The sequence below is a fragment of the Morchella sextelata genome (genome assembly GCF_020137385.1).
Source record: "Morchella sextelata strain SCLS chromosome Unknown scls_11, whole genome shotgun sequence".
NCBI classification, from domain to species: domain Eukaryota; kingdom Fungi; phylum Ascomycota; class Pezizomycetes; order Pezizales; family Morchellaceae; genus Morchella; species Morchella sextelata.
In genome coordinates, this window is record NW_025408626.1 from 1211788 (window position 1) to 1237609 (window position 25822).

Consider the following 25822-nt stretch of genomic DNA (forward strand, 5'->3'; position numbering starts at 1 on the left):
GTATTGAGTAGCTGTGGCTCGCCGTTGAGATGTTCGCTAGTGTGTACCAAATTCAGCACGCTGGGGTTGAGGTGTCTCAGGGTTAGGGATAGTTATTTCCTCTGCCTTCGTGACAGGCAACTCTCATTGTCACTCACCTAACCCGACCCCGCGAACCTCTTTATATATTCGTTTACCACGAAAAGCAATATTCGTTTACCACGAAAAGCACATGTGCAGTTATTCTAGGCAAGGATGATTTGTATGGAGTGGCGGTGATCTCTCATACAAATTATCCCTGTCTCCGTCATACATGTAATCAATATCCGTAGACTACATGTGTATAAGTCAGCACGGGTATGTAATCAGTCTCAAATATACGCCTAAGTGATGAATGATACGGATAGGGTTGACCAATGGCTCCCTCGGCGCGGCTAGGGTGCCAAGGGATCACGTGGTGATTGTGTTTGTTTCGCGACTAAAGCTTCCACAAACCTGAACCTTCAACGCAACACACCCTCATCTCCCACTCCATCTCACAGCAATCATTAAGACCTTATAATTCTCTTCTTAGCAGCTTAATTCCAAATATGGCGGTAAGCTCCTGTCATAAACACACACAATTCTGACATTAAAAACTCGCTGATAAACGTGGCTAGAACCTTGGAATTACCACTGTCGGCGAAGCCAAAGAAATCCGAGGCATGAACCTTATCGCAGCCCATTCCCATATACGAGGTCTTGGAATCGACCCTGATACACTTGAACCACGCGCTACCAGCCAAGGGCTTGTTGGTCAAGCCCGCGCGAGGAAGGCTGCGGCTGTTATCCTGCAGATGGTGAAAGAAGGAAAGATTGCTGGACGAGCGGTATTAATGGCTGGACCTCCTAGGTATTCGTGATATTCCCTTTTATTTCCCTGATTATCTGTTACTAATTATGGCGTAGTACGGGAAAAACAGCGATCGCGATGGCGATGGCGCAGAGCTTGGGTCCTGATGTCCCTTTCACTATGCTGGCGAGTTCTGAAATTTTTTCCCTGGAGATGTCAAAGACAGAAGCTCTCAATCAAGCATTTAGAAAAAGCATTGGAGTCCGAATCAAGGAAGAGAGTGAAGTAATCGAGGGAGAAGTTGTAGAGATTCAGATCGATAGATCTGTTACGGGGGTGGGTCTAACTTCTGAGGTGTGCGTCTCAAGGGTTCTAGCTAACATTGTGGTCTATAATTAGGGCCAAAAACAAGGAAAACTCACCATGAAAACTCAAGACATGGAGACTATGTATGACCTGGGCACAAAAATGATCGATAGTCTCAGTAAGGAAAAAGTAATTGCCGGAGATATTATTAGTATCGACAAATCCTCAGGCAAAATCACTAAGCTGGGTCGTTCTTTCACAAGATCCCGGGATTATGATGCTATGGGACCCGACACCAAATTCATCCAATGCCCTGAAGGGGAGATTCAGACAAGGAAGGAGGTGGTTCACACCGTATCATTACATGAAATCGATGTCATTAATTCCCGCACTCAGGGTTTTCTTGCCCTCTTCTCCGGTGATACGGGCGAGATTAGGAGCGAAGTGAGAGACCAGATTAATACGAAGGTCGGCGAATGGAAGGAGGAAGGGAAAGCTGAGATTGTGCCGGGTGTTCTATTTATTGATGAGGTACACATGCTTGATATCGAGTGCTTCTCATACATCAACCGCGCACTGGAAAGTGAACTTGCACCAATTGTCATAATGGCTAGTAACAGAGGGAACTCGAGGATCCGTGGGACAAACTATAAAAGTCCACATGGACTACCAATTGATTTCCTTGATAGGGTTGTGATCATGCCGACATATCCCTATGGCCCCGAGGAAATTCGGGAGATTATCGCTATCCGGTTTGTCTCCCCGCAATTTGACGCAAGAATATATGGATTACTGATTTCCATGCAGAGCCCAAGAAGAAGAGGTCACTCTTGCTGCCGACGCACTAAATCTCCTTGCCAAGATCGGACAAGAAACAAGTCTTCGCTACGGCTCTCACCTTATCACTACTGCAAGCCTCATCGCAGCAAAAAGAAAATCCAATATTGTTGAGGTTGCTGATGTTCAGCGAAGCTATAAACTCTTCTATGATCAGGGAAGAAGTGTGACCTTTCTTCAGGAGTATGAAAAGAAGTTCATTGGGAACGAAGGTTTAGCTACGTTGTCTGGAACTAACAGCGGTACTGGAAACGATGAAATGGAGATTTCTTAGAATAATGTCTGGTCTTGTGGAATGAGCTTGTTTAATGAGGGGGCAATACCATAGTTTTTGAGGAAAATCAACTAAAACTAGAATGAGTTTGGCGCTTGCAAATAGGGTCTATATTACTTATAAAAAAATGTGATTGGTTTCAGAAATTCAGAGCTAAACTATGTGCTTTTCTACAAGTAGAGGACATTCCCCGGACCCTCCATGTCATACCTACTTACTGCGAGAATAAGTTTCCGCCACCACCTTTATGTTGCAACCGCATTTTCACGTACAAATTTGGCGGAAACTTATTCTCGCCGCAAGTACAGTGTCTAATGACTTGTTTTAGTATTGTTACTGTACAGAGGGGTCCACGAGGCATTGACGCTCGAGGCCTCACCTCGAGGCCTCTACGTCGAGGGAGCTCAAGGGTTGGGGGTCGACGAGGCGAGCATACTCAAGGCAGACCCTTTTGCTCGCCTTGAGCTGCTCGAGGTTTACTTGTAGGTAATCATGTATTAGTGGCATATATTCAGTGGGGTTGATGTTTCCGATAAGGACATTGGAAGTATTCCCTACATTAATCTCATACCAGTGTTACAATAAAATACGATTTTAACGAATCTAAATATAGTACTTATCTGCCTCGAGCCAGCTCGAGCGCCTCGAGGTATCACGCATGGACCACATGAGGCAGAGGCACCTCGAGGCACTTATCTTTGCTCGCCTCGAGCAGCCTCGTGGACCACACTATTGTATCATTGTCTAGGCGTATAGATGGAGTGAATTTGTATCATCTCGTTATACATGTGAGCTTACATGTAGAAGACCCTGAAGTTGCATCACGGTCCTCTCTACATGTACATACTCTGGTTTTCGGCCTACCCTACATAGGTACATTTGGTTGGTTGATTGATTCTTTGATTGATTCAGTTCAATAGAGCGTATTTGCCAACCGTCAATTTCAAGAATTTACAAATTGTGGGGCTCCGAAATGGCAACCGGGGCTGTTAATTTTGAATTTCGGTGGGGCGGCGTGCTGTGAGATATACCAGGAGGATCACAAGTACCCAGTTTTGTTACTACCGAAGCTAGTATCATGGGGTATGAATTTTCAGTTCCAACAGCGTACTTCACAGGTAGCGTGATGGGTTGTCTGGTTTTCGGGGTTTATTCTGTCATACCGTTAACCAGATCGATTTTGGCCACGGTTGGCAAATACGCTCTAATGAATCAATCAATCGTAATACAAAAATCCTCGTGAAAATGTGATCTACTCCATACCTTCAGTTCTCACAATAATGTATGTAGCTGAATTGTTTTGTGCATGCATGTACATGTACTTACATGTACTTGGTGGTTGATATCTACATGTACATGTACACTAGGGGTACGCCACCTCGCGACCGCGAGGTCCCCTTCTCTCCCACCTATGTGTACAGTGTCCGGTAGAATTATTGCGAAAGTCAGAACTAAAAGGGTGAGTTTCTTGGCTCGTGCTCACTGCAAAAATTCCTTTGAGGGCCAATGGGACTATCGGGTCACGGAAAACCCACTTTCGCATTAATTCTACCACAATCTGTAGTATCTAGGCACCTCCAGTAATTAGTTAATTTTGTCTTAGCCGTCTCATGGTCTGTTTTCCCGGCCATGTCGCATAAATACCTCAATCTTGCTCTGAAGATCTATTTCCGATTTTCAATGCCAGGTCCAGTGCCAGCTCTAATGCCCGCTCCAGTGCGAGCTAAAATCAAGGTCAGCCCCAGTGTCAGCTTCGGTGTCGGCTCAAATATATGCCAGCTCAGATACATGCCAGCTCCAGTGCCCGCTTCTCTGCAAGCTCCAGTGCCCGCTTCTCTGCAAGATCCAGTGCCCGCTTCGCTTCCAGCTCCAGTGCCCGCTTCGCTTCCAGCTCCAGTGCCAGCTCTGATGCCCACTCCGGTGCCCGCTCCGGTGCCCGCTCCGGTGCCCGCTCCGGTGCCAGCTCCGGTGCCAGCTCTAATGCCCACTCCTGTGCCCGCTCTTGTGCCTACCCCTGTTCCCGCTCATGTTCCTGCTCGTGTTCCCGCTCTTGTGTCCGCTCCGGTGACCGCTCGAATGATTACTCCAGCGTTCGCCTCGATGCCAGCTCCTGTGCCAGCTCCAATGCCGGCTCCAATGCCCCTTCCGGTGCCCACTCCACTATATACCAGCTCCGGTGCCAGCTCCATTGCCAGCTCCAGTACCGGCTCCAGTGCTAGCTCTGATATATTCCAGCTCCCTTCACCATTCCTCCACCGCACTGGTACCTCCTCTCCCCCTCTTACTGGTCTTCCCTCTCCCTCTTCGCACCCCCCGCCAACTACTGTTCGTCTCACTCGCCTATTCTGCTCACATTTGACTACTAAATAGCTATATTTATTATTTAATCATAAAGGGTTCCGTTGGTTGGGCTGGTCTCATGGGTAAGGTCAGGGTTAGGGTTTGGGCTTGGCACGAAAATAGGCAGGGTAATGGCCCTGAGCAGGCAGGGTAACGCCCAAAAAAGGTAGAGTAACGCACAAAAAGGTAGGGTAACAGCTCAGAGTAGGTAGGGTAACCGCACTAATCGGGTAGGGTAACCATCTCAAAATAGGCAGGGTAACTGAACAAAATCGAGTAGGGTAACTGCATCAAAGACATGAATTTGATGTGTCGTGCTTACAAAACACCCCTGTCGCTGTCAACCAATCAGATTGCAGAGAGTTCAGAAGAAGTGTATTCCAGTACATATTAGATATACTACAGTATCCGGTAGAATTATTGCGAAAGTCAGAACTAAAAGAGTGGGTTTCTTGGTCCGTGCTCACTGCAAAAATTCCTTTAAGGGCCAATGGGACTATCTGGTCACGGAAAACCCACTTTCGCATTAATTCTACTAGAATCTGTAAGTGTCAGCCCGCGCCACATGATGTACCCTTCCATATAAAAATTATGGAGCTTTCGAAGGCCGATACATACACAAATCCAGCCAATAGCCGCGACCACTCAGCCGCGGTTTTCCTAGGCAATACTTGATCTAGGTAGCGGTTCCCTATATTTAGAAATCTTAATATTCTTGAAGAATTTCCTTAATTGCCAAGAGAAACAGCGACTGAGGGGTCGCGGCTACTGACCACTCGCCCGGTACATGTACACTAGGGGTGTGCCACCTCGCGGCCGCGAGTTGTTGCATTGAGTATCTATGAGTATTAAATATTGATATTGATGGAGGAGACTCCTTCCACCTTCCCCCGCCTTTCCCGCCCTCTACTTCCCACCATCTCCACCGCCCTTCCGCTGCCCTCTACCCCCCCCCTCCACTGCTCCTCCAGCTCCCCCTCCTCCACTGCTTCGTGTTAGATTATTTAATTAGATATATTATTTAATTATATAGGCCTTTTTAAATTTTATTATGTGCGCCGCAGATACAGAGTTCCATCAGTATCATTGAGTATCATTGGTTTTGCGGCGTGGTTATTGAATTAGATTTATTACTTAATTATATGGCCTTTTTAATCCAGTATCATTGATTTTTGGTGGGATGCGCTGGTTACTACGCAGAGGTCAGAGTCAGGGTCAGGGTTCAACCGAGCGCGAAAAGTCTGTATCGTAGTACATATTAGACTAGCAGTTGGCCACCTCGCCAGGGCGAAGTGTGAGCTTGAATGTGACCAAATTTTGGGAAGGGCGGGTGGGTGTGGTGAGTCCGGTTTTTACAGTACCGATGCCAGTGCCAGTGAGCTGAAAGTATGTGTAATTTAATGGAGTTTGCTTTAACATAAACTTCCGGAATTATATTGCATAGCTATTGCTACCTAGTGTAGTGGTTTAAGAACCATAAAGTTATTACCATAATTACGACGTCGATATAATGGGTATCCATCTTCTTGTATAACAGTTTCATTCTGAAATTGTTTAGGATACCGTTTGGTGCAAAGTCGAGGTGCATCAAGTGTTTTCGAGATCATACATGGTGAATCGAATGCCAATTCTCCATATAGGCCATGCACCATACATGATTTGATAACAGCTGTGAGTTCACCATCGGGATCAAATTGAGGATCCGGCAATTCAGCACATACAATCTGGTCAATACGTTCAGAAGTCATGAATCTGTCCTCAGGGTGTAAAAATAATAGAAGATACATATGTGGTAAACCACGTTTCTGATATTCAATATTCCAGACACATCCGAGGTAACGTCCAAAAATATGATTATGTTTAATTTCCTGCAAAAGCTTTTGTTGTTTGAGATGAAAAACTCTCGCAATTAAATCTGGACGATCGACAGCTGTTTGACCTGGAAGTAACTCTGCAACGATTTCCGACCATTTAGGATTCGCTGTAAATGTGATAAAAAGTGAAGGTCTTCCGAAGTGTCTTACGATAGCCATTGAATCCTGGTATAATTGTTGCATATAACGATCACCACCGCTATAGCTGCTAGGAAGTATTATTCTCCGTCCGGTTTGTTCTGGATTGAAGTCTTCTTGAAGCATAGCATCGGTCAGGCCATTATACAAATCGGATCGGAGTCTTGATTGATTCAAACGTATCCAATTTAGTTTGTTCTGATCACATACAGCCCATGCGTCAATCAAATATTGCTGAAAAAGCTTTTGAGATTGAAATAGTGTTAAAGGCTCAGTTGAACGTGAATGAATACAATAGCTTTGTAATAAGTTAGTAATGATTTCTAGGATAATATATTAAACATACCGATAAAATTCATGTTGACCTAAACGCAATACTTTCCGATTATTCAATCGATATCGAAGTTGTAAACTCCAATGCCAACCGGTATCCTCATTTGGAAAAAGCAATACGTAATGCAATGGCATATACGCAGCATGGTTAGGATTGATGATACGGAACATTTGATTTGGCAATGGATTTCTATATGCCAATATGATCTCACGGAATCCAGCTTCTTCATATTCATCGGGAATTATTACCGCCACCTCGTTACTTGTAGGTAAGTTGTTTCGTCGTTTATCTGCTCCTGTTTCAACTATCAATTGAAGACGTGGATTATCACGGAGACCGTAGGCGATAGACTGTGATGCCAAGGAATACAACCTAGGTAGTGACGTAGACGTGGACGTAAACGTAAAGGTATACTTTGACTATGGACTATGGGATGGCTCTACCTGGTATGATAAACCGGTTGGAGCCCTATGACGTAGTGAGGACGAAGAATAGTATTCGTGGAATAAATACAGAGGTTGCGTAAGGAAGAAAGAGAAGAAGGAAAACAGACAAAAGCACAAAACAACGCCCCCTTATATATCCATCCATAATCCAACAATGACTAATACCTTCGCATAACAGAAACCCAAAGAACATAACAGAAATCCCCATTACAAATCCTAATTCCACTACACGATACCTCCTTCCCTCATCCCAGTTCATTAACTAGCCGAAATACATAGCTGCCGTTACATGGATTAAGTATGACGCGTGCATTCCCATCTTGTGTTGAAGCATTATCCAATCTTTCTTTTGTTGTTTTATAAAATTCAATAAACGGATTTATTGAATTTAACTCCATGGTGAGACGTTGAAGTACCATAATATCTAAAGTTGGATGTGTTGTATGTCGTACTTGGGCCGAATATTCTGGATCGTAGAAATATAGTTGGGCGAAGGAAGGTGTTGCTCCGATTGCTAGTACCAATGGTCCCTGAAGATGATATAATTCACCATGAATTTGGAAGCAACTTATACCACCGCTATTTGCGCCAACTCTTGTATCCGTATTGTATTTGACTGAGGTAAACGTAAGTGCTGAATTATATTCCCGTATATGTTTCCGGAAGTTTCTTGGGACAGTTTCTAAAGATTCCAACAGGTACTTCAGATAATCAGAAGGGGGTTTAAGAATTTCAAGTACAACGTCTCCCTTTTTGCAACAATTCTCAAAGATTGATGTTTGAATTGAGCTCCCGGTGCAGCTTGAACGTTCATTTAGCCAATGCAAAGCTTTGCATGATTGGCAAACAATTGTCATACGCCCAAGTATTAATAGTGACTATTTTGTTCGGGAAGATAGAAATGCCATTGGAGAGGGGGCTGCAACTGGTAAAACCGGACGGAGCTGGATTACTGTTAGAAACCATCTGAAAAAATATTCAATAACCAAAATCGTAATACCTCTATATTATTTTCTTCTTCTATTAATCTTGTGGCTCTACGTACTGTTCTTCGTTCTCTCTCTAGTTGCTATACAATTTGTTAGAGCAAAGTATAACTGTCACCCGGAAAGATTCAACAATACATACCAAACATGTACGACATGATTTACGTGGTTCTTCTTGATTATCCTGATCGTAATCTTTAAGAGGTTTCTCCCGTTTGCATTTACGGCACGTTATGGAATTCATTGTTGTTTTTCGTTGATCAGAATTGTTTTAAAAGATGGTGGGATGGGGGGAGCAGTCCCTATTTATAGTATTCTAACATTTTGTTTTAATTGAATGGGCTCGGCTGTTGACTGGGTGTTGACCGGCCTGGGTGGGGCGGATTGGTTGCCACACAGAGGTCAGGGTTAGGGTTATGGGCCGGCGTGCCAGCGGGGAACTGCACCAAAGATACATGTACCAAAGTACCCCTTAAAGTGTATTCCAGTAGGTACACTATAGAAGATAGTAGATAGCACATTTATTTATTAAGATATAATTTAATTATTAAGATATAATTTAATTATTAAGATATAATTTAATACTCCTACATTTTGTTTTGATTGACTGGGCATTGGCCGGTGTTGACCACGGGCGATTTGGTGGGGCGGATTGGTTGCCATGCAGAGATCAGGGTCAGGGTTCAACCGAGCGCGAAACTGCTCTATCGTAGTACATATTAGATTTGGTGGGGCGGATTGGTTGCCATGCAGAGATCAGGGTCAGGGTTCAACCGAGCGCGAAACTGCTCTATCGTAGTACATATTAGATTTGGTGGGGCGGATTGGTTGCCATGCAGAGATCAGGGTCAGGGTTCAACCGAGCGCGAAACTGCTCTATCGTAGTACATATTAGATGTATCTATCTTATAGTATACGTAACGAGTTTGATCCGCGAGCCAATAAGTCTTCTCTATAGTTTGGAATCAAACTTAAGAAACCACTTACCTATGCGACGACAAAAATCCCGGGGTTACAATACCTTTCGATAGATAAAAAATAACCGATCAAATGCATACATTCCTGACTAAGAATGTGTACGCTAGGCAGGGAGTCTCAAGTGTTTTATTCCAGTTTTAGACAAATATTTGCCAGATGTTATTCTATAATTCAGGTATCTCATTTATTTACAGACAGTACTAGCTCTAGTTAGTACAGGTATTTACCTGTAGCTACGTGTATGTAGGTAGTTACTAGAGGAAAATGATTCGAATAATATCTTTGCAGAGCCACAACGAGTATAAGTATATCACACCAATTCCGATTGACTAATACAGGGCATACAGTGACTTACTGTTTAACTTCAACGAACTACATGTAGGTGGACATTGGAAGCTTAACTATACATGTAGTAAGACAGGATTGGGAGTGGGCCTAACGGTGGGGCCGGGGCAGGAGGACTAGGGTCAGTTCAACCAGCCGGTAATATATTGTATTCAGCCAAAACTACATGTACATGTAGTTTTTACCACTAACCCTCGTTATTATAACATACCTATATCCATATGTATGCATTACAGGGCACTGAATTGTTGTTTTTTGTTTAATTCATACTCGCATGCAGCCCGTAAGCTATGGCGGCGCACTACAATATACAGTGCAAGTACAGGGTTTCACCCTTATGCCTGCTAGTCCCTGAATTTATTGTATAATATGATCGATATATTCAGTGATCTAAACTTGATAAGTTCTGGTGTTAAACATATCTCTCACCATGCAATTGGTTATTTCCCAAAGCAATCCGGCTGCTCAACTATTTTATCGATTTCTGATAAGTGAATATTACGAAAAGAAGATTTTTTGTGAAACACCTAATCTTATTTACTAAACGCGCGGGTAGATTTTATAGAAATACATATATCATATAGTGACATGACCTAGAGTTCGGTCAATACTCTCCTAATTAACGCTCTACATTTTACTAATGTTTCAAACGATTTTAGAGACATTCTTAGGCAAATGATGATTGATTGGCGTCGACCGGCGCCGCGACCTTTGCTTCTAGCACTATGAATACTATTTGATTAATATTGACGCTCTGCTATGAACAGAAATTCTTACATTAATGAACTATCAATCAATCAACAGAAACTTGCCGTATAAAATTAATGAATCATCAATCAACCAACCAACAGAAACTCTTAGTTGTCGAGTGATATCCCATGAGCCGTCGTCTCGAGTGATAGTCTATGATGAAAGGGAAAGACCGACATGATTGATTGATTGATAAGTAATTGATTTGGAAAGACCGACAGCTACATAAAATACATGCTAAAAAAATCCCTCTCTTAGAAGAACGATCAAACTTGTCCTAAATAGCCCTGGCTAAAAGTAGGTTTCTGTAGAAATACCTCTGCCCACAACACAGTAACATCTGAAAATCTTTACTATTTGAGGAATAGGTATAGACTTATAAGTACTCCAAATTATAAATTTCATGTCTGTGGATAATTAAAAGGGCTATGTACATGGCTTGAAATGTGTGAATTTTGAAATATGCCAAGCCCCACACAAATTCGAGGACTTGGCAGGGATCTCAGGAATGCTCTCACAAAAACTTCTACAGCTAATGCGGAATTTAATATTTTGACAAATCAACTTTAAAGAATAATTCTCTTCGATCCGACAAGGCTTTATATCAACTCTTTAAAAATCATTTGGGGAGAAAAGAAGTTGAAAATGGTCATAACGATGGCTTCTTATTTACTTAAGCAATGGGTGAATCGATCATTGTATCTTGATAAATGGGATGATTAAGAGTTGAAAATACTCGTGACTGGAGAGACCAAGGTCGAGCGGTAGTACATGTATGTGTGTAGTAGGTACATAAGCTCTACCTAGTACTGGTGTAAGGTCATGTGGCAATGATATCTAATTGATTAGTCATGTCAAAAAAGTAAGCGGCTCCTAGATTTTTCTCTAACCCATGCTCGTAGCATTTTGAATTTTAACAAATCTTTCCTCCTTCTCTACAGCCTAAGCTATTTCCTGATGTCGACCTCTCTGGACCCTGTAGGTTTATTATAATGCCGAATCATACTTTCGATTCAATTTTCCAGCTGACATTCCATAGACCATTCCGCTCCAGAAAACGGCAGAAATCACTAAACATTTGCGCTCCCGCGATGTTCCGCTTACGGCACTACTTCCCTTCGCTTCAACAATTCTTGATAAGACTGTCGGAAAAGAAAATGAGAAAAATATATATTTTCCGCAGAAGGAGGATTGGCTTTTGGAATGGCTGGTGCAAAGATTAGGGCAAGATGACAGTGGTGCGCCAGAGTAAGAACTCTCTTTGCAGTCAATCATATATAGATGTTCTCTGTTCCATTGCTTACTTCAAAAGAGCACGGTGCGACCCAGAATTCTGGGTTTTTTTGTTACGCCTTCTACCATTGTCTTTCTCTGCCGGTGGGATCTTAAAGAAACATAATATTCTCCAACTTATCTCAAAAGCACTTTCCGAAGCGGCTTTATCACAGAAGAGAGACTTAACAGCCCCCACGGTTCCGGGGAGGGATGAAGACATTGATATGGAGGATGAGGAGATCTACAGCACGCCGAAAGAAAGATTGTCCTCTGATTCTTCCGCCAGTCCTCCAGAACAACTTCTGTTGCTTCGGCGAACACCTTCGAGACTTCAGGGTCTTTTAGCAAGTGTCACTGGTGTATTGTCGTACATTCAAGAGAACTTAGGTGCTGGGAGAAGAGACGGAAATATAGTTGCGGTTTTAAGAGGAACCCCGGAAATCGGGGCACAGATCCTAGGATCGTTTCTTGAGGCTTGTCACGTACTAATTCAGGAAGGGATAGAAATAGAGGAAGAATGGATAAATACTGTGGTGAATGTTTGGCGGAGTTGTGTATGGGGAAACCCGCAATTAAAGAAGGTACAAAGCGACTGGATCCTCCTTTATATAATTGTAAAGCTATTATCTGACAGCAGGAAAAATATAGCTTTCAATGATATTCTCAACGTCCTGTCTTGTTCCTACAACTCATTTGTTAATGACACCCTCTATTCCATCTAACCTTCGACGTAAGCTAGAACAGCTACTAGCTGAGTTTATTTTTCCTCACGAAATTCTTTTCCCTGCAGGTTTGGGGACTACAGAGCTCTCATCAAAAGATCTAAAGCCTCTGCTGGGGCCTCTAAAGGCTCAGAAAGACGGCCTCTCCAATATATTTAGGATTGCCATCACCTCGCAGACCAAGAGAAGGAAACCGGACTCGACGATTGTAGAAGTGATCTTCGAATCAATTACAAGCGCGATTCTTGGAATCTTATTTCCTATCAAAACCATTAATACTAGAGATGCAGAAATAGTCATGAGCCTATTGGAAGTCCTCATTGAGACTGGCACTAGCATCTCTTCTAATACGATAGCTGAGCTTGTAGATGGTATATCAAATCTTTCCTACAGTAACACAAGCTCAGTCGTTCGATGGGATATTATCGCAGTCGCTCTAAAGCTTGATTTTGACATATTCCTTGGAAAGGGGAATGAGGAGCGGGCCTTGAAGCTTTTTAGTTCACTCACAAACAATTTTACAGATCAAGAGACAGTTTATGAGGTTATGAAGCTGTTAATTGACGGTTTTGTCAAAGCCCGAGATCTAGGTGGTTTTGTAAATGTTTGGATCTCAGAATTGCGCAAAGACGGGGCTCGAGATGGGATTTGGGAGAGTGATAGAGCTGCAAAACTCTTTTCGGAGCGGATAGAAGCTTCTCTACTACCCGGGCAGATCGAGAATGTCCTTAAAACCGCCATCCAAGAAAATAGCTGGGTTGTCATCGACGGTTTGTTAAGAGGTGTGAAGAGAGAGGATACCCACAACAAAATCAGGCCTTTGCTAAATAAGATTACCGATAAAATTCTTGATGGTGAGGTGGGATGGAGAGGATGGAGAGCTATGGTGAGGGGGCTTCAAATCGAGAGTGGATTGGCCGGTGGCAATCAAGGGAAAATCTTGAAGAGATTGAAGAAGTACGTCGAGCGTGGGACAGATGATGATGATGCGAGAAGAGCTTTATTTATTGGAGAAGTCTTGATGGACAGTGCGGATGGTGAGGGCCAAGCTGAGGTGATATGCGTGTTCATCAAAGCGATGAAAAGCACCACAAGGAGCTGGGATCGTTCTCTAGGAGATATAAATCCGGAAAATCTTGGTGTTGCGATTGTGTTAGGCGTCATTGGCAGGTGGATGACAGTTTTAGAGCGAGCTCAGTCGGATATCCGGACAGGGTTTGTGGACGAGTTTTTGAGTATGGCTGTCGAAAATGATACCGCACAGAAGGCGAGCGATCTCACTGGAAGGGTCCTATGGCAGAGTATGCTAGTTAGAGGTGTTTCTTACGAGCACCCTTCGCTAAAAGGTTTGCTTCTTATCTCCACTTGAGGATTCTAGTTTCCTTCAGCTGCTCACAAAAGAACATAGACGCTATACTTGCTGCACTCGTAATCAAACTAGAGTCCCGTTTTGAAATCTCTCAAGATATGAACGCATCATTAGGGGATATAGAAAAGGGGAGAGGTGCTCCAATGACCGAAAAGGATGTGGAATGTTACAAATTCTTGATCCAGAGCATCTCAAAGTTTCCATTGGAGGCTATTAAAAGGACCGTTAGAGAAAGGATACTGGATGTTTTGGTATTGCTCGACTCCTCCCTTAAGAAAGAGGGATCGTCTGTGCTCCTGAGGGATGCAGTGAAAGGGCTAGTTGCAAGACTGTGGGCTTTGGGAAATGCCAGCTCTTTTCTGGTGAGTGGTATTATTTCTATATTGAAACTAGAAAATTGATTATGTTTAGGCAAGAGACGTGAACGGGTTTATGGCGTGGTCTCTGGAAGAGGGTGGTCTAGGGGAGGCCGGAAGGAAGATACTAAGGTCTGCTCAAAAATGTTATGTTTATCATCTTGAGCCGTACTGACTTGAAAACAGATGCATATTTGCGACAAAGGAGCAAGAAAGAAGTCGTGAATTCTTAGCAAAATTGGTGGAATCTGCTGAGATTGAGTTTCTCCGTAACTCTGAGAAGCCAACAATAAAAGCGGTAAAGGCATGCGAAATTATCATCGAAGAATTTTGGAGAGCGGGTGAGAGAAATGATGTTCAACAATTGCGGGAAAAAATCCTTGAGCAGCTACGAAATTTCACGGAGACTGGAGAAATAAATGGGCACTTGATTGGGGCATGGAGGAAAATCTGGGCACTTGACCGAAGTCCAAGCGATAAAGAAGGTGAGCATTTCTTCAAATATACTTTTCTGGGACCATCTCATGCTTAAACTACGATAGAAGTGTTAGGATTTGCGCAAAATATCATTGAACGTATAAAGGCAACTCTTCCTAAAATCTTGACAGTTTCAGAACATTTAGGAGAGGATGGAGTAGGAGATGCAACCCATATCGTTGCAGAAACCGTTATGATACTTTGCGCTTCTTCTAATACTACAGAGGAAGCCATAAAAACCACAGCATTGGTGGTGGCGATATTAGATTCGCGTATGTTTACGTTTGACCTTTTCACCTAGATCTTCCAATTTAACCTAGTACTCACGCCTCGATAGCATTCGCACGATGCTATAGATCAGAGATGATTCTCGCCTATAGTGAAATGGTATCAATTAGCTTGGATCCAGAGGTCTATCTAGATTGTATAGAGATAGTTATCGAAGGGTGTTTTTCGTTAGAAGAAACAACAGCGCCAGCATATTGGGAAATACTAAAGGTTTTAATCAATGGAGCAAAGAGTGAGCCCCCCTCATTAAACGAAACTAGCAGTGGCAATGACAATTTATTACTCCAGTTTACAACCATAGCTAACGCCTGAAACATAGTCCCGGAAGAAGAGGATAAATGGAAAATAATCATTGACTGCCTTTCGAAGGTGTTTTCAAAGTTAGCACGGAACTTGCCCAAGACTAAGACCGTTACCGAATTCTTGGCCGTGACAGATTGCATGGATATAATTCTGCGCGAAAAGGTAAACGACGTCTCCATTATCCACATAGAGATATTAGCTAACCAAGTACTGGCAATAGACTTGGGCAGTAATGCAATACAACATCGACGAAACCCTGGCATCTGTGGCAATCACTTCATCACCGTCAGGCCCTCAATTCACTCCCGTTATAGTTATTGCGGATGAAATTTTTCTCAGATTGTGCAATATTTTACGGTTGATCTTGTCTCAGCACCGAAGAAGGGTCAGGGGCGGCCGCTATCATCTTGTTGTGGCTGCTCTCCAATCTTTACTTCGTTGTATCTTTAAACGCAAAACAGCTAGGGAGCGCAAGAAATCCGACAAAATACTCCACCCCCCATGGCTTTTACCCAGTACAATAACATCAGAAATGCCTATAATTACTGATAAGTGTGCCGATGGCTTCAACCGGCTGCTCGCAACCTTCTGTGAGCCATCTGCATACTCTGTCAGGGGTAAGACCAGAGGGGGGGTCGATGATAATCTTGTCAACAGCGTTAGGGATCGTGAGAAACGCGAGGTTGCTAGCTGCGTTGGCGGGCTACTGGGTGAGATTCTTAAGGGTGATTTAGCAGGAGGGCTTGATGGCGATATCAAAGCTAGCATTAATACTATATTCGAGGTTCTAGGAACTGAGGGGGTTAAGGCATTTGCCAGAACCGTGGATAAAGAGGGGAGAGCAATGCTTAGGGAGTTGAGGGATGAATACAACAGAGTCGGAGGAGGGGCGAGTGAAAAGTTTTGAACAGACTAAGGGGTTCTAATTCCCACCATTTTCCAGATAGTCTATTGACTAGTGTACTTTTATGTATATCCGTCCTTGTATCAATACATGGTGTTCAGCACAACCAAAGCCTCTCCGCGATTTTCCTGTGCTCATACATTCAGAAATGTACTTAAACCTAAAATAGGAACTTGGCCTCAAGGTTGGTATGGATTTTTAAGCCATAGCAAAAATCATTGTACATACATCACAGTGCCATACATTGATCCAACGAGGCACAAAAACCTTACTTATTATCCTTAGAAAATAGACCCAGATGAACATTATAATTTTAGCTCTCAGTGCAATTCTCCACATTTAGTTAGTAGAAAAGAAAACAGCAATTTATACCACCCGCCAAGTATCTCTATACCCTGATCCATGTGCTCGTGTTGTACAAGACGCCATACTTTTAAGTCCATTGAAACCTTCGCCTGCGATACAATAAAATGATTTGAAACCCGTTCTGAAGGTGATACAGCAGAATTTACGAGTATGTATCAGAAACGGAGGATAAACGCTCCCTTCCCTCCTTGTGTCCATAACTATCTCTACTCACAAGAAGTCGGCAGCTCTAACTCTCCCTGCCCCTCTTCCACCTTGTTCACTAGTTTCCGCAGCAGGTCCTTCATTTCTTCTCCTAGCATCACTATCTCTCCCGTACCTTGGATGACCCCTGTCTCTTCCACCACTTCTCCGATAATTATCTTCCCTACCCCTTCTGCCGTCATAACGATCCCATTTCCCTGAATCCCTTTCCCTAGTAGGGCTGCGAACTGGCGTTGGACTCCGGCTTCTACTTCTACTGTCACCTGGAGTGGGGCTTCGCCGTCTGCTTCGCGGTGGCGGGGAATAGCTGTCCTTTCTGCTCTTGACGGAGCGTTTTGGAGTCGGTGATCTGCTGGAATGTGAAGGGCTGCGACTGGCTGAAGAGTAGCTGCGGCCTCTAACAATGGGTTTTCGGGATCGAACGTCAATAGAGGACGAGTAAGACCTAGATCGCCGCCTTCCCCGCGATTCTATAGCCTCTTTTTTCGCTGGGGTGTATGACCTCGACCGAGACCTCGACCGAGACCTCGAGCTCCCGGAACCCCTCGATACCGATCTTTCTCGTGTTATGTTCTTCGCATATGGCGATAATGATCGACTTCGAGAGCGTGAGTAAGACTTTGACCGATGTGAGTAAGAATCATAACTCTTGCTGAGGCTATGGCTGCGGCTTCGACTCCGGCTAGGACTCCGGCTGCGGTCGCTTCCACTAAGAGATCGTGTGTAGCTTCTTGCCTTGCCTTTCCCTTTAGAAGTTCTCCCTCTACTCCGGCTCCTTGATCGACTGTCATATGATCCTGAACGAGATCGAGACCTGGAGCGTGAACTTCCGCTATAATATGAATAGCTCGACCTTGAGCTAACTGAGCTGGTATCCGACACATCTCTGGCTGGTGGCGGCGGAGCAATAGCCGCTTGAGCTTCGACGTTGTTCTTGAGGTGCTCCCTCATGTCTTCGGTAACACCACCCATACCGATACTAGTAAAGTAGTTGATAGAAAATCTAGTGTTCCTAGGATTGTCTTTAGGGAAAAGTCCGGTGTATGCGTCCTGAAGGAAAGGGTCCTTTAATCGTTCTTGCAACTTCTTCATCCCCATACATTCTGCTAAGTCCTGGAAAAGAATCTTGGCAAATATACGTGACGATGAAGTGGTCTCCTCTTCGTTTATGTGAACAACGGAGAGGACATGCCAACCCAGAGCATCGCTGGACAGCTGATGTCCAAAAAATCGGGCGATATTACGTAGACGGTTAGTTTCATACCTATGGATCGTATCGTAATACGTTCGGAAACAGTCCTCAAATAGTTCGGTCCAAAGTCGATTCAACTTTGCAAACCGTTCGCCAATCAAGCCGTAGAATTTGCTGTATGTACGTTCCTGGGAGCAACATTCAATGACCATCAAGCAAAGTTCTTTCTCCAACCCAGGTGGAAGCGTAATCTGGTCCAAGCTGTCAGTATCGATTGTATGTAGCATAGATGTGTAATTATATACCTTCATAAGCTTGTGACAACATTCCTCAAAATCAATCGAAGACATTATAGTAAGGTAAATCGTTCTTCGTAGATTGACCAGATTTGTATTGGTCTGATCTTGGATCTCGATTTTTTTGTCCTCTTGTTTTTCCTCGTCTTCTTCATCGCTACTATCATCATCCTCTTCCTCATCACTTTCACCCTCGCTACCTTCCCCCAAAATCTCAGCCTTCGTCTTTCTATAAAGTTCCTCGTGTTCCTCCCAGTCAGGATCAAATTTAAACACATTCAAACCGTCAGCTGTGTCGATCTCATCGTCAAGCTCGGTCCTGTGAGTTATTTGGTCCTCCTCCTCGACTAGATCAAGTTCTTCCCTTATAATAGGATGATCCTTGTATTTGTCCTTGCGCACTTGGAACAAAACCTCAACCATGTACTGAGAGCGCTTATCGATACTAGCCTCGTGAAGAATGGTTCTGAACTGTTCGTAAACGGCGTTGTTTGCCGGGGGTGACATCTGTTCAAGATGAGCACCAACTTCCCGCATTAAGCCTACGGCAATCTCCACGGAACCGTCGGTCGGTTTGTCCAGGAGCAGCATAAGAATTTCAATGGCTAAAATTTCGTTGGCGACCTGCTGATTGCAGAGATGAGCAATGAATGTAGTGCTGCTAAGACACACTGCTTTGTCGTTTCTTTTGAACGCTTTTCGAAATTGAACCACCAGCCTGTTTAACAACAATTCACCAACTTGGGGCAATTTCGTATTGACAATGGCGGTCATAGCAGCGTAAATAGCGGTGAATGGCAAAGATGCAGCCTGTGCCTTCATGATCGATCTACAGTAAAGCCCCCTTCCACGGATCAAATTTTCTCCAAAAAGCTCCGGAACGATGTGTTTGATGTTCGAAACATTAACCTTATTGATCAACCCGTTGATACTCTTCTTCAGAGCTTCCCACGCCATACGCTGATATTCCTTTGAGTTCTTGTCGGTAATCTGTGCCTGCAAAGCGCGCAGACGGGCGGGTGGGATATATGTACCACCAGATCTCATGGACAGGAGCTTCTCATATTCGGCTTTCGGGTCGAGCTTTGGCTTTTCCTGCTCCTTTTCCTTCTCCGTTTCCCGCTGACGCATTCGCTCGGCGAGTTGTCGCTCGCGTTCCATGGCGCGTTGGGGATCGATATCAGGAAGAGATGGGCCCCCACGAGCTGGACCTCGCGGAGGAGAGCGATAGCGACGAGGAGATGGAGACGTCGAGGATGGTGACCATTTGCGCTTGCTGTTTGCAGTTTGGGGGGGGGGGGGCGATGGGAGGCGAACCACGGATTGGACAACTACGTCCTCCATTGCAGGTTGGGTATGGCGAGAGTAAAGGGTATTGTTAACTGCAGACTGTATATGTACCTACGCACTTCCTAGATGAATGGAACTAGAGTGGTATTAATCGGTTCAGTGGCAAGTTGGATGATGGTCGGTTATAGGTGGTGTTGACAGATGGGCTGGCAAGGCATTCAGAGTAAGCTTCTTTCCTGCGCGTCGCGTGGTGCTTGCTGAGTCATCCTTTAATGATTCTCGGAACCCTAGCCCTATTTCTTTGGACCACACAAAAACTCACCCGGTGGCCCCCCTGGAATTTCTGGGGTTACCAATTACACAATGAGAATTTTTTAGCTACGCCGAAATTTTCCCCTGGTGGCCAATACTTACATTACTCTAGGTCCTACCAGGGCATACAGCTATAAAAGTTCGATGAGGAACTGTCCAGTGTCTCATTTTAGATGACCAAATATAATTGAATTAACGAGGTAGAAGATAAAGCGGAATTTAGCAGGTACATATATGTATTTCTAGACAGCGCCCTGTTCTGGTCTGGCATCGGGGTTTAGAGCATTTGACGGGATCCCCAAAAGTGGTGCCAAACTGTCCTCAACTCAAGATCTCCGAATCAAAGGATACAGCTGTTCATATTCTTAAGGTGAACAATATCACAATCCCGACTTTGCTGTAATGGCCCTTAGCAAGAAAAGAGACCCTCACGCTCGCAATTCCATTACAGATAAAATTATCCCAGACCAGATTATTTTTTCTGCTAAAGATACTGACAAAAGTCCCAGCATTGTTAACACGATTATAGAGACAAAGGTGAATGGAAAGAAGAGGAAATAGTACCATTTGAGTAATAAACGCCTATCCCATGAACGTGAAATTTTAACCATCCCTGTGCGTTGCTTCTAAATACACGCGGCGGGCTCAAGTCTTGGAAAAACCATGCTTCGACATTTTCCCAACAAAGCCACCCAAAAACCAATGAGACCCGTGGAGAACCAATCCTCTACAATAGATTCAGGCCGATTTTCCTGTCACACCTATCAACTCTTTCTAGGTATTGAAGGTGGCAACATCAATCCCTTATTTTTTCCGGTATCGAGCTTCTTATTCGGCAGTGTGCTTGTACCGCCACCGACCATACTGAACGTCCCTCCCGCAAAATATCGATCCTCTTCAGCGGCAGCCTTCCTCTTCCTTTCAGCAGCCACCTTAGGATCAATCAATTCAATGCCCTGTACCGGGGTGAAAGCCAGACTACTAGCAGTGCCACTAGGACCCACACCACCAAAAGTACTTCTCCCGCCCAAAGCTGCAAGGCCTGGCCCGGCAGATGATCGAGAACCAAGAATGGATTGTGCACCTCCAATTCTGGACTGGGTACCAGCAGCGGGATTTGAAGTACCCCACCCTGGGTTGTATTTTCCAAGTTTTGCTCGAGTACGTTGATCGACTTGCAGCGCACGAATACGCCCAGTTTGTTCCTGACCAATCATTCCAAGTCCTCGTGTGCTATCACCTGCCCCGTATCCTGTCTCCGCCTCTTGTCTTCCAAAGGCCATCCGGTTTTGTGCCTTTCGTAGGTCCGTCATTGCAGTGGCATCCTTCGCTTTTCTTGCCCTTCTTCCTCCACGTTTACGCGCAGGTTTGTCGTCGGGTGCCGGTAAGGCCTTCGGTCCTTTATTCGGTGGGGGTATAGTGAGCTTCTCTAGCTTTTCAAGAACTTGTTCTTTGAGGTCTTCGCCCTGAGATCCGTCAGTTGAAGAGTGGGAAAAGTCAACACGGGCAGCCAGGATAAGCTTGGCGGAAACAATCCGCATAGCTTGTTTCTTCAGATCCGTTGGGATGTTACGGATGATTGAGGAGTTGAATAGGTACCCCTGTTGTCGGATTCCGATATTTGTTGCCAACCCAGCTTGGGTTTGACGTTTTGAACCCAAGGCTGGAATGTTGCAAGCCGGAGTAGCAGCAAGTCCTCTCAAACCGCCCGCAAAGTTGATGAGCTGCGCAGCAGTTTGAGACCCAACGATAGCTGATGTGTTGGGTGCAAAGATAGACATGCGGGATTCAACATATGCGGTAATTGTTCTTTTCGCACTGTCGAGGGCTTGAGTCATTTCACAAGCCCTCATTGTTACCGCAAGCTCCTTGTCGGACAAATCACGGCCAGATGTGGTTGTCGCTTCTACAGTAACAATCATCAAGGTAGGGCCATCCAAAAAGGTACGCAGGCGATTCCCATTCCGGGCCTCGAGGGATTTGATATCCAGGTCGTTGCCAATAATGGAGACAGTCTTCGCATAGTCCAACGGGTTGGTAACGAGGTTCTCGAGCTCGGGGAATCGAACAGCATAATGATCACGGATGAATTTGTGCACGAGGATGATCTCATTATCGATAGATACGGCGTGGGCATTGGACTGGACAAGAAGCTTGTACTCTGGATTATCTTCGACACTTCCCTGGGGCCCTGTCGATGGCGCTAGGGCCTTGTAGTGTTCGATTTTCTATTTCAATCCCAGATGAAAAGTCAGCATCAACGTTAACGGTGTAGAGGAGAGAGAAACCAAAGAGAGTAATGGGAAAGGATAAGACTCGATATAGAAAACACATACCTCCAAGACGGGCTCAAGAACTTTCATCAAGCCGGCCACACTCCTGACATCGTCCACACCGCCCAACTGCATCTTCTCCACCTTTGCCTTCCTCGCTTCCTCGTCGTCATCGTCTGCCAGGTCTGATTCCCCACGCGTTGCGCCTGGAAATACACCTCCCATCTCTTCATCCTCAGAGCCGACCTCTTCTTCATCCCCATCTAGTTCTAGAAAGTCGCGCGACTTGCTACGACTGGGCTCAGGGGAGTGTGATGCTTTATTTTCAATGCCAAAGTCCTCATCTTCGTTTTCAGATTCGTTAAAATCAGCCAAAAGGTCCGCAGCTAGAGATGATTCAGCCATTCTTAAATTGGTTATGGGGATTACGATATTTGACGTGTATGGTTGCAATGGATCAAAGCAAGTGTGATGGCGACAAAGCTATCTTTGAGTCTTGGCGTGTATTTTGCTGACTCACCGGTCCGAGCTTAAATAATGTAGTTCACATCCACCTTGTCGAGACTTCTTTCAACCTCTGAAATACTGCAGGGTACTAAACGCCGAAACAGATGTCTCATTGCCAACCCATTTTTATGAGAAGATCAAGCTATTTACAAAAACGCGCATATGAACCACTTTCGCTTTTGAAATCCTTTTGGCCTGTCTGTACCTGACTCCAACCCAAGGTATATACGATACAGCTCCCCACCCATTTTCCCAAGAGATAATATACAACAGTACAATAGTAGCGAGTCAGCGATGGGGTCCGAAAAGTCATCAAAGTCAAAAAGAAAAGAGGAACAAACAAACAAACACCCACAGAGGTAAATCAAAATACCAAATCAAAGAAGCACTTTTCCAGCACTCCTCTTGTAAGAAACAAAAGTAGAAAATAAGTTCCAATCGGAAGAAACTGAGAAGACAACTCCATAATAATCCCTAACCCAGGCTTTAAAACACAAAACATCAAAAGAACAACAATTCTCAAAAGGAAGGTCTCAGAAAGAGTTAAATGAGATAGAACAAAAGATCGATCACCGACAAACCCCCAACCTACACCACCCTACTGAAAGAAAGAAAGAATGAAAACATGAAAAAAACGAAAAGAATTATTAGGCTTCAAGCCAGAACACAACAACGCTACCGCACATAGTGATTTCCTGTCCTGTGATCTTTTGGCCCAGTTGGTACTCTGGGAGGATCCAACATCATATGAGATGACATTTCAGAGGACGGACTCGTTACCACTTGCATCAATTCTGATGAATGATCAGCAAGCTTTCGAGGCTCTTCCGAGGGACTCGAATGCGAGGGTGATCTTTCAGAATTTGAGGGTAGACCCTCAGTTGAATACCTCGTTCCTAGCCTTTCGTCGGCTTTGTCAACGACTTCAACCTTTTGCTTCCGCTTTCCATAATCCTTCAAACTCAGTTTCTTCGTTCGAGTTGGGCTAGGCTGAGCTAGACAATTATTGAATATAGAGTTGGCATTCGCTAAATGCGGCACAACTGTTAAAGGGGATTGTAGGGAAACTGGGCCAAGCGCAGGTGCGCTTTGTGTTGAAGGGGTGGTAGGTGTCGGCAGCTGTACTTGCAACTCAGATCGATTTCCATTGACTTGGGACTGATCAGTAGTCTTCGGTGATAGCTCAGTGGGTGATTTGGCTGCAGCCACAGAGCCTTGGCTTGGGTAGGATGTGGTACTATCAGAATCCGCAAAGATATCTGCCAGGGCAGGGCCAGGTGGTGGCGTGGACTTATCATGGATATCAAGCACATGTATGGTTGATATCTGTGTTACCGAGTCCTGTGCCGCCGACTTGACAGTGTTTGCAGTCGTATATTGCAAAGACATTGGTTCTGTTTCTGCAGATTGTTTGATATCTGTTGGCGGGGCGTTCGGCACAGATACACCTCCGCCGCAAGATAACTTGGCAGACTTGGAAGCAGGAGCGCTTTCCGGGTCCGATGACACCTCATCACCATGCTTCCGCTTTCTATCTTCAGTTGAAATGATTCCTGCTTCGTCTCTATCTCGCAGCATACTTCGCATCAATCGTTTCCTAAGAGGAAGCCGAGGAGGCCTGGGCGGCGACATCTTCGGATCCAGTCGCCACCACGGCACCTCATCTTCAACAGGGTCGGTTTGCATTGAAGCATCTTTAAATTGCACCAGTCGTTGAGGTTTTGCGATAGTTTTACTCCGATGTTTTGGGTCTCCGCCATTGTTTTGCCCAGTTGGAGAAATAGATGCTCTGCGACGTGATTTTCCTGGCTCGGAAGGAACTGGAGAATTGGAACCTCTTCTACCGACACTTGCGTCGGTGACACTATACTCAACTGACATCGAAGCAGGGGTAGTGACAGTAGGTGAATATGGTGCATTCTGACCGTTAGGGACTTTCTGCTTCTTATTTGCATCTGCTCCTTTCGTCCCATCTTTTAGATCTGATTTAGGACGTGGCAAAGAAAGTCCACCTGCAGGCATGTCTCTGGAAACTGTGCTGTTTCGTTTCCGACGTTTGACTGGCTGTGGCTGTTCCTGTTTTTCGATGAGTGACAATACATCTTTCAGCTTTCGAGCGTCTCGTGCAGTCATTTCATTTTCTATTGCAGTATCGAGCGAGGCCGATGGTGTCAAATCACGGCTGCGAGGCTTGCTTCTCGATGAAGGTGCCGAAACCGATCGGTTATCATCGTCGTCTTCGTCGTTTGGAGGCCCAGAATCGGAACAGGGCTCTTTGGGAATGACGGAAATATTCGGTTCCAGGGATGCATTTCTCTTGGCCTTTCGCCTTCCATTCGAGATAGGAGGCTTGAGTGCAGAATGCTCACTCTTCATTTGACAATCATTCGCCCCCGAACATGAACATTCCGCCATCTTTTCCATTAGCTGGTCAGCCCAACAGGCTAGTTTGTTAGGAGTATCAATTCTCACCAAGTGGGTAGTAGATACTGGCTTCTCAATGAAGGCCTGGGAGGGTTCCCCATATTTATCAGCAATTGCGGTAGCGAAATCGCGTTTATTCTCATAGTCTGTGTCGCTCTCTGTGTCGCCGTTGTGGGTCGGAGGAGCAATTCGGGACGAATCCAGAGAAATCGTGTCATTATTAACAATATTGTTAAAGGTCGCTGGTCCCACAACGGGTTGTATAGGTGGATTTGAGATGCTTTGTGAGCCCCTATGACCCCTTTTTCGGCCAGAGGGTTGTTGGTTTTCCTTAGGGCTGGGCGGCTTGCCCAAGCCCTGTGTCGTTGCCGTCTTGTCCGTTCCCGAGGATGACCTGCCTGGGGCTGTTCCGTTTGCATGTTCTTTTTTCTTGTGTGATGTCGCAACCGGTCGCTTTTTCTTGTGACTTCTTTTCGCCTGCTCTTCTGCCCGTCGCTGCCGTTGAATATCTTTGGCTTTTTGAATGTCCAGAGTCCGTGGTGAACATTTCGGGCAATAGTACTTTGCTGGCAGGTTTTCCTTGGTGAGCTGAACGCACACAAGATGCTGCCAGCTGTCACAGATGTCGCAACATATGGTGAAGCCATCATCATCGGAAATCTCGCAAATGCACTGGATTTCACCAAGATGGTTTTCGGCGTCTTCGAGAGGGTTGGTCGAAGCTGCGAGGGTAGGCTGCGGGGGACCGGAAGGAGAAGGAATGGTAGGGTTCTCGGTCATTATCTTTCGTAGAAACAGCCTCTCTGCGGCTTCTTCTTCGAAGGAGGGAATTTTGTCGTCTTCAG

At 44.8% G+C, this 25822-nt stretch overlaps 6 protein-coding genes across 6 annotated transcripts; 3 read left to right on the forward strand and 3 right to left on the reverse strand.

Moving 5' to 3' along the window:
- Positions 1-569: 569 nt before the first annotated feature.
- On the forward strand, positions 570-2228 carry H6S33_001739 (uncharacterized protein; the record flags this gene model as incomplete). Its single annotated transcript, XM_044833099.1, has 5 exons — positions 570-575; positions 639-871; positions 928-1147; positions 1211-1869; positions 1925-2228. 5 exons carry the CDS (start codon positions 570-572, stop codon positions 2226-2228), a joined length of 1422 nt encoding a protein of 473 aa, XP_044693800.1.
- Positions 2229-3857: 1629 nt separating this feature from the next.
- Positions 3858-4594, forward strand: H6S33_001740 (uncharacterized protein; the record flags this gene model as incomplete). Its single annotated transcript, XM_044833100.1, has 2 exons — positions 3858-4404; positions 4464-4594. The coding sequence occupies 2 exons, from the start codon at positions 3858-3860 to the stop codon at positions 4592-4594; spliced, it is 678 nt and encodes a 225-aa protein (XP_044693801.1).
- A 6782-nt stretch (positions 4595-11376) lies between these two features.
- Positions 11377-16116, forward strand: H6S33_001741 (uncharacterized protein; the record flags this gene model as incomplete). Its single annotated transcript, XM_044833102.1, has 13 exons — positions 11377-11397; positions 11459-11667; positions 11732-12275; positions 12343-12424; positions 12485-13762; positions 13825-14147; positions 14197-14273; positions 14328-14626; positions 14684-14890; positions 14956-15138; positions 15226-15371; positions 15430-15919; positions 16001-16116. 13 exons carry the CDS (start codon positions 11377-11379, stop codon positions 16114-16116), a joined length of 3975 nt encoding a protein of 1324 aa, XP_044693802.1.
- Positions 16117-16685: 569 nt separating this feature from the next.
- Positions 16686-19515, reverse strand: H6S33_001742 (uncharacterized protein; the record flags this gene model as incomplete). The annotated part of the gene is made up of 4 exons (XM_044833103.1): positions 16686-17080; positions 17309-17480; positions 17548-18126; positions 18181-19515. The coding sequence occupies 4 exons, from the start codon at positions 19513-19515 to the stop codon at positions 16686-16688; spliced, it is 2481 nt and encodes an 826-aa protein (XP_044693803.1).
- Positions 19516-20537: 1022 nt separating this feature from the next.
- H6S33_001743 (uncharacterized protein) lies at positions 20538-22451 on the reverse strand (the record flags this gene model as incomplete). Its single annotated transcript, XM_044833104.1, has 2 exons — positions 20538-22001; positions 22110-22451. The coding sequence occupies 2 exons, from the start codon at positions 22449-22451 to the stop codon at positions 20538-20540; spliced, it is 1806 nt and encodes a 601-aa protein (XP_044693804.1).
- Positions 22452-23228: 777 nt separating this feature from the next.
- H6S33_001744 (uncharacterized protein) lies at positions 23229-25757 on the reverse strand (the record flags this gene model as incomplete). The annotated part of the gene is made up of 1 exon (XM_044833105.1): positions 23229-25757. The coding sequence occupies one exon, from the start codon at positions 25755-25757 to the stop codon at positions 23229-23231; it is 2529 nt and encodes an 842-aa protein (XP_044693805.1).
- Between the last annotated feature and the right edge of the window lie 65 nt (positions 25758-25822).